At 63.1% G+C, this 7,788-nt stretch overlaps 1 protein-coding gene across 2 annotated transcripts; it reads left to right on the top strand.

Annotated features, from left to right (window-relative positions):
- The first annotated feature begins 2,179 nt into the window (after window positions 1–2,179).
- Window positions 2,180–7,309, top strand: REN (renin). Of its 2 annotated transcripts, XM_048328023.1 has the most exons (10): window positions 2,180–2,303; window positions 2,905–3,061; window positions 3,198–3,321; window positions 3,568–3,686; window positions 3,836–4,032; window positions 4,899–4,907; window positions 5,163–5,285; window positions 5,870–6,014; window positions 6,093–6,191; window positions 6,676–7,309. In XM_048328023.1, the coding sequence occupies exons 1-10, from the start codon at window positions 2,203–2,205 to the stop codon at window positions 6,835–6,837; spliced, it is 1,236 nt and encodes a 411-aa protein (XP_048183980.1). In that variant the 5' UTR covers window positions 2,180–2,202; the 3' UTR covers window positions 6,838–7,309. The 2 variants fall into 2 exon arrangements, with proteins under 2 accessions (XP_048183980.1, XP_048183981.1); XM_048328024.1 differs by lacking the exon at window positions 6,093–6,191.
- The last annotated feature ends 479 nt before the right edge of the window (window positions 7,310–7,788 follow it).

Here is a 7,788-nt window from a genome sequence, read left to right as displayed (position 1 = left end):
TGCTGCTTCCAGATGAGCTGCTCTTTGTAGGATCCGTAATCCGATATAACCCTGGGATTTTGGAGTGAAATGCAGCAGGTTCCCCACATGGATCCAGTGGATTCTGGATCCAGCAGGTTCCCCACATGGAAATCCATGAATCCATGCATTTCTGCCTTTCCCTAATGCCCTGGAACCTTCTGTGGTTGAAAATTCAAGTCAAGGGATGTTTTGGGACTGCACGGGAAGAGTTAAGGATCTTCCCTGCGGATCTGAAGGGCTGGGAATGAACCCAGCATTGTCCCAGAGCTGCCTGATGTCCCTGTCCCTGTCCCTCCCGTGTTCCTCTCCCTCTAACCCCCCACAAAAACCCTTTTCCAGGGATTTTAAGCCTTTTCCAGCGCAGCTCCTGCTGATCCCCGCTCCAGGCTGCCAGAGGGGACTGGGAAATTCCTTGGGGGGGTTTTCCCAGCACGGGGAAGGTGTCCTGTGCTGGGGACATCCCGGAGCCCGGAGCTGGAAGCGAAGACAGCCACCCCAGAGGCCACCCCAAGGCAGTAGCCCTCAGCTCTCTGATGGATTTGGAGAAGTTGGTTTTCCTTGGTTTCCATCAGTTTCATATCCAAGGGGGTTGTGGGGCCGTCCCAGTGGCAGGGAAGGGCTGTGCCTCTCTGCTTCCCCTATCCCACAGCACTTCCCAGCTCATCCCACTCTGGTTTCCCAACAGGAGAAGGGTCCACCTGTGTCCCCGGGACAAAGCCATGCCCAGAGCATCCCACATTCCTCAGGGATCCTGCAGCTGTGGCTCCCCTGGATCAGAAGGGGCTGGAACCGCCAGATCCCCCCGGCCCCACATCCCGGGACCCCCTTCCCCAGCGGATTCGTCCCTTTTCCTTTGAAGTCCCTCTGCACCCGCGGCTTTTCCTGTGGGGAACGGAGCTTGGCAAAGCAGGCAGAGCCCGTGGGATGCCCGGGCAGGGATTTATGGCCGCTGGCTCCCTGCCAGGCCCTCTCACGTCGCTGAGGCTCCTGACCCCGCTGCCTGCCCCGCAACCTGCGCCGGGCCACGAGGCTGCCCGGAGTGACGCAGGGACAGGGGTCCTGCGTGGGAAAAGACGTCAGGGATGGGGGCACAGCCCCGTGGGGCTGAGCCCAGGGGCCTGCCGGGGTCAGCGGTGCCCTGGCGGCCAAAAATCCCACAGGGAATGAGGCGTTCAACCTCCAGTTTTGGGGGAAAGTTGGTTGTAGCTTGTGGGGTGGCCCCCGGAGGGGTGACAGAAGTGCCCTGAATAAATCCCACCCCACGGGAGGGGGATTGTGGGGCTGGGGGTGGGGGCGAATGTGTCCTCGGGGTTCATCCAGGAACATTTTTGTTGCCTTTAGGGTCATTTCCCACCGAGATTCCCAAGGTCAGAAGTCCCTGGGAGCCACGGGGCTGATGCAGCACCCACGCGGCTCATCCAGCACCCACCAGCCTGGGCTGGGCACTGCCAGGGGGGACACAGCAACGTGGAGTGAGGGGCAGGGGTGCAGCTGGAAGCTCCTGAGGGTTCTGAGCAACATCTCCCTTCCCAAGCACCAGGATCTGATCCCATATGGAGCAGCTGTGATGAGTTTGGCTGTTCTCTGCTCCAAGCTCCAGCCCTGGTTTAACAGAGCTGGGCCTGGGGGGGTTCCCCAGAGCATCCCCCAAAAGGGCAGAGGGGGCTGGGGGGTCTTCCCTTGGTGTGTCCATGTCCCCAACAGGGTCATGGCCGAGTGTCCTTTGCCGATTCCATTCCCTTGGGGAAAATCCCGTCATTCCTCCGCAGGTGGAGCCTGGGGACACCTCCTTGGCCAGGCTGTCACCCTGACCTGTGCCACCACCGCCACCAGCACCCCCAGCAGCTCCCAGCTGGCACCAGCAGGGATTTGTGCCCTTCACACGCCGTGCTGGAGTAACTGGGGAGCAATTAACCCCAAGGAATGTGGGATCCCATCTCCCAGACACCCGCAGCTCCCCTTGTCCCATTCCCCCCGCGCACGGGGGGCTCCCGACCCCGCCGCCCTCCGCGGGGACTGTCCCGGCCACCTGCCCGGTGTCATCCATGGGATTCCCAGCCCTCCCCCTGCCAGGGGAGGAGAAACCCGCCGGGATGGAGGATCCCGGGCTATAAAAGCATCCTCCCCTCCGGGATGGGACGGGACGGAGCTGCCGGCAGGGAGGGGACAGGGGAGGACACGATGCCGGCGGGACCCAGCGGGAGGCTGCAGCGGTACCTGCTGCTCTTGGCCGTCACCTGGGGCGCCGCTTTAGTCCCCTGGCCAGCCCAGGCTTTGCAGAGGTAGCCGGGGTCCGTGTGGCCCTCACGGTGCTATCCCCCCCTTTTTTCCCCGGGGGCTGGAGCGGAGGGTGAGGGGCTCTGGGAACCCCCTTCTTCCTCCTCTTCTGCTCTTCCTCACTCCTCTTCCTCGAGCACCGCATGGTCATGGTGGGACTCCATGAGCCCGGGGTAGGGGGTCTTTCCCGACCTAAATAATTTGGGAGCGCCCCGAATCCCAAACAACCGAGGTGCAGCGACTTTGGGGCCGGGCTCGGGTCCCTCCTGCCGCCCCCACCCACCTCGGTATCCCCATCCTGGGTGGGCTCGGGCGCATCCTGCGGTGGGAGCGGGACCCAGAGGGGGAGCGGCGGGGAGCTGCTGCCATCTAGAGCCACCCGCCTGGAGTTCCCGAGGCAGGGAATGCCGCTGGAAGGTGCCAGAGGGCTTTAGGGTCGGGTTTTAGGGTGTCGCAATGACAGAGGGGACGGGTTTGTGTCTTGGGGTTGGGGGAGAGCCGTGGATGGGGCTGGGGGTGGGAAGGAAAGAGATAGAGGATCCTGGAGGAGCTGGGGTGGGAGGGAGAGAGGGAGATGGAGGATCCCAGCCCCGTCCTGCCCCCCAGGATCGCGCTGCGGAGGATGCCCTCCATCCGCCAGACGCTGCACGAGATGGGGGTGAAGGTGTGGGAGGTGTTCCCGGAGCTGCGCCGGGGCACACGCGGCGGAGGGGACGGTCCCCGCAACGGGACCGCTCCCACCCTCCTCACCAACTACCTGGACGTGAGTGTGTCCCCGCCCGGGGGAGGATTTGTCACCCCGATGTCACCCCAGTGTCACCCGGCAGCCCCAGCTCGGCTCGGTGGGAGCCCTCTCCCCGCCCGAGCTGCGCCCCAGGGATGCTCCCCGTCCCCTCCAGACCCAATATTTCGGTGAGATCAGCATCGGGACCCCCGCGCAGACCTTCAAGGTGGTGTTTGACACGGGCTCGGCCAACCTGTGGGTGCCATCCTACAAGTGCTCCCCCCTCTACAGCGCCTGTGGTGAGTAGGGGGGCACGGCCGGGGCTGGGGCTGACCCCACAAAACCTCAGCGACCCCCGGGCTGCTCAGAGAGGGCTGGGGGGGGAGGGTCTCTTTTTTGACAGATTTTTTCGTGGGGGGGGTCTCTCTGTTGATATCCCAACCCCTGGCATTGAGGCGGGGTAGGTTCATTACACCCCAGGGGATTTTGGGGAGAGCAGAGATGCTCTGTGCCCCTCTGGGATGCCCCTTTTCCCCCGTTCCCAGTGTCCCACAGCCGCTACGACTCCTCCAAGTCGCGCACCTACATCGCCAACGGCACCGGCTTCGCCATCCGCTACGGCACCGGCAGCGTCAAAGGCGTCCTCAGCCAGGACATCGTCATGGTGAGCCCTGGAATCCACAAAATCCACAAAATCCACAAAATCCACACACCCGGAGCCGCTGGCTCAGCCAGGAGACACGTGGGGGGGGTTTTTTGGGGGCTGGGTTCAGCCCTCCCAGTGCCCTGCAATGCCCCCCGTGCCCCCCGCAGGTGTCGGACATCCCCATCATCCAGGTGTTCGCCGAGGCCACGGCGCTGCCCGCCTTCCCCTTCATCTTCGCCCGGTTCGACGGGGTGCTGGGCATGGGCTACCCCAGCCAGGCCATCGACGGCATCACCCCCGTCTTCGACCGCATCCTGGCCCAGCAGATCCTCAAGGAGGACGTGTTCTCTGTCTACTACAGCCGGTGGGTGCCGGAGGAGCCGGGGACGCCTGCGGGGTCGGGTTTTAGGGGGTCCCAACCACGGAGGGGATGGGTTTGTGGGTTGGGGTTGGGGGAGAGCCGTGGAGGGGCTGGAGGAGATGAGGTGGGAGGGAGAGGGAGGATCCTGGAGGAGCTGGGGCGGGAGAGAGGGAGAGAAAAAGGGGATCGTAAAGGAGCTGGCGTGGGAGGGAAAGAGGGAGATGGAGGATCCTGGAGGAGCTGGAGAGGGAGAAGAGGGGAGGAGATGGGGGATGCTGGAGGATCTGCACTGGGAGGGAAATGGAGGATCCTGGAGGAGCTGGGGTGGAATGAGGCAGCACAAGAGGCAGAGCAGAGTGGACGCTGATCCGGAGCTGCCGGGCAGGGAGTGGCCGCTCCCAGCTCGTTTGTCACTGTCACTGTACGGCCACCAGCTCGGTGAGAGGGGCTGGAGCAATCCCAGCCTGGAGGGGCTTTTCCACCGGCAAAATTTTTTAAAAAATTAACCCTCCCCCCCAAAAAATTCTCTTTAAAAACCCCTGCACCAGCAGCCAAACCTCCGTCCGTTTCTTGCCCCAAGCTGCTGTGCTCCTCCCCACATCCCCAAACCCACTGGAGCAGCGGGAGGAGGAGCAGGAATTCTGCTCCCCACCCCAGCACTCCCCACTGGCCCCAGAAACATCAACCTGGAACCGCGCAGTGACAGAGAGACCCCAAATACCCCCCTAAATCCCACTCGGCGCTGCTGGATTTAGGGGCAGCTGGATGCCACTGGAGTCCCCCGGGCCTCTGGGTGCCACCTGTGTCCCCTGGGCTCCCTGGGGACACCGCTGCTCCCGGAGCCTCACGGAGCATCCCTCTCTTTGCAGCGCTTCCAAGTAAGAAGACCCAAAGCACGAGCGCTCCCGAGGGCACCCACTGCCAGCCCCGCCGTGCCCCCCGGGGTCCCCTGATCCCTCTGCCAGCCCCAGGATGCCCTTCCCGCATTCCTGCTCCCCTCAGGAGCCCCCACACCCACCCGGAGCCCTGCATGTGTCACCCCTTTGTCCCCGCTCTGCGCTGACGCCGCTCCAGCTGCTGGGCTGGGATTTTGGGGGGAAGGGGAATCACTCCCGCTGTGTTGGGCACGCCAGGAACGCTCCTCTGAAAGCCGGCGGGGAAATCATCCTGGGAGGCAGCGACCCCGCCTATTACACCGGGGACTTCCACTACCTGAACGTCAGCAGGAGCGGCTTCTGGCAGATCAGCATGAAGGGGTGAGGGCGGGGAGAGCCTCTGGATGGCCCGGGGATGCGGGGAATCACAAAAAGCCGGGATTATCTAGGCGGGAATGGCCTCTGGGGCCATCGAATCCAGCATTAGCCCAGCACTGGCAGCTCCAAGGCTGCATCCCGCAGCCCCCGCGGCTGTGTGAGGGTGGGACTTCAGGGAAGGCGCTCCAAGGAGGATGTTTTTGCTGCCGGATGCTTTTCCCCCGTCTGGAGAGGAGCGGGGTGGGCTCCTCCAGCTCCTCCAGGCTCAGCAAGGAGCCGGGAGCAGCTGGGAATGCAGAGGGGGTGGCACCGTGGGCTGAGATTCCACTTGGGAGCTACAGTTGGAAGAGTTTAACCCCCGTTCGTCCCGCGGGAGGAGCGGGAGGCACTGAAACAATCCCGCTTTGTTTCATCCGAAAAAAAAAAAAAAAAAAATCCCCAAAAAATAAACCCTGCACGTGACGGAGCTCAGATTCCACACTGGAAAAGCCGGGAGCAGCACATGCCTGGCTGGGGGTGGATGTGACATTCCCGGGAGCACCCTTGGTGTCACCACGGGACACTCAGGGCCACCCTCCCCGCTCCAGGGTGTCCGTAGGGGCCGAGATCCTGTTCTGCAGGGAAGGCTGCTCGGTGGCCGTGGACACGGGGGCTTCCTACATCACCGGCCCCGCCGGGCCCGTGTCCGTGCTCATGAAAGCCATTGGGGCGGCCGAGGTGGCCGAAGGAGAGGTGAGTGACCGCCAGCCCCGCTCCGTGTCCCCGCTGGCTGCCTGTCCCCCGTGCCAGCGCTGTCCCCTCCTCCTGCAGTACGTGGTGGACTGCGAGCAGGTGCCTCAGCTGCCCAACATCTCCTTCCACCTGGGAGGGAAGGTTTATGGCCTCAGCGGCCCAGCGTACGTCCTGCGGGTGAGTGCAGCCCTCCTGAGGCATCCTGTGTGTCCTGGATCCCCAAAATCAGCCGAAATCAGCCCCAGAATGATGCTCCTTGTTTTCCCTAAATCCTCTTGTTGGCTGGAAGTGTCCACGTGCACCAGAGCGAGCTGTCTCTGCTCCTTTGGGTGGTTTAGGGGGGATTTGGGGTGAGCAGGGATAGGCAGGGATCCTTTTTGTTGGAGTTTGGATATCAGGAAAGGCTTTTCACCCCGAGGGTGGGTGGACACTAGAACAGCAGGTGGTCACCAAGAGCTCACGGAGAGCCTGGACAACACCCCCAGGCACAGGGTGGGATTTTGGGCATGTCTGTGCAGGGAAAGCAGTTGGGCCCGATGATCCTCGTTCGGGATATCCCGTGATTCCCGAGAAAGGAACATCGTGGAGCTGGGGCACAGGGTGACACAGGGACCCTCCTCCTCCCACCACCTCCATCACCCTGCGGGTCTCCTTCTCGCAGCAATCCCAGTACGGCGAGGACGTGTGCGTGGTGGCTTTCTCCGGGCTGGACATCCCCCCTCCGGCCGGTCCCCTCTGGATCCTGGGCGCCACCTTCATCGGCCACTACTACACCAAATTCGACCGGCGCCACAACCGCATCGGCTTCGCCACCGCCCGCTGACCACCCGGGGAGGGCCGGGGGGGCCGGGAGTGGGTGTGGAGAACCAGCCCGGGGGCAGGAGGAGCCCCGGGAAGCAGCGATTGGAAGTGCGAGTGAGGGAACAGCAGCTTCCTTCCAGCTCTGCCACCTCCTCTCTCGTCACTGCGAACCTCGCCTGCTCCCACTCCCAAACCCCCGCGCCGCTTCCCGGGAGCCTCTCCTGCTGCCGCGAGCTGAGCCTGGAGCGGCTCTGGGAATGCGAGCGGGATCCTGCGGCCGGAGCGGCCCCTCCGGGCGTTTTGGGGACGATGTGCAATAGCAGGACCAGCACACGGTGATTTGCTGCTGGTGTGGCTGAGGGATGGGCCGAGACGGTTTGTGCTGTTCCTTAATTGGGGGGGGAAGGGGGAATAATCAGTGTTTAATGATAGTTTTAGCTGATGTTAGCCCTGTCTCTCTCTTCTTGACTTTAACATTAAACAATTTAAAGCAACAGGAGGCTGAGTGGGGCTGGGTCTTGCTGAGGGGGGGATCAGAAACCTTTGTTTGGAGAACTGGGCCACAAATGTCCCTCTACCAGGAGCCACCACTGCGTCTGTGTCCTTCCATCCCATAAGGGTGCAGCCCCCTCCCAGCTCCTGCCACCGCACCTCCTGTGGGAAAATCAAGGGCTCTGCAAAGCTCTTTCTGCAGATGGGGCGGTCTCAGGACCCCTGGATGTCCCCTTGGGGACAGGGACGGGGCTGTGCCTCAGCTCTGCGGGGGCTCTGTGGGGAGGGGACTGTGTCACACGGGAAGGTGGTTCATGTCCCAGGGCCTGCTTCCATGAAAAGCCAGAGTTTTGTCTCTGCCCTGGATGTGGAAATGCCCCTGGAGCTGCCAGCCCTGTGCCAGCCGGCCTGAAGGGAGGGACAGGGCAGTGCTGCCAGCTGGGGGGGACATTCCCAGTGCTGCCGCGAATCCGAGTGCTCC

The sequence above is a fragment of the Corvus hawaiiensis genome, chromosome 24, assembly GCF_020740725.1.
Source record: "Corvus hawaiiensis isolate bCorHaw1 chromosome 24, bCorHaw1.pri.cur, whole genome shotgun sequence".
Lineage (NCBI taxonomy): Eukaryota > Metazoa > Chordata > Aves > Passeriformes > Corvidae > Corvus > Corvus hawaiiensis.
Note: the sequence above shows the minus strand (reverse complement) of the source record. Positions and strands in the feature narration are given on the sequence as shown.

Coding starts and splice junctions, on each gene's coding strand:
- REN (XM_048328023.1), top strand. CDS start 2,203: ATGCCGGCGGGACCCAGCGGGAGGCTGCAGCGGTACCTGCTGCTCTTG. Junction 3,687..3,835: donor TCAGCCAGGACATCGTCATG/GTGAGCCCTGGA, acceptor TGCCCCCCGCAG/GTGTCGGACATCCCCATCAT. Junction 6,015..6,092: donor CCGAGGTGGCCGAAGGAGAG/GTGAGTGACCGC, acceptor CTCCTCCTGCAG/TACGTGGTGGACTGCGAGCA.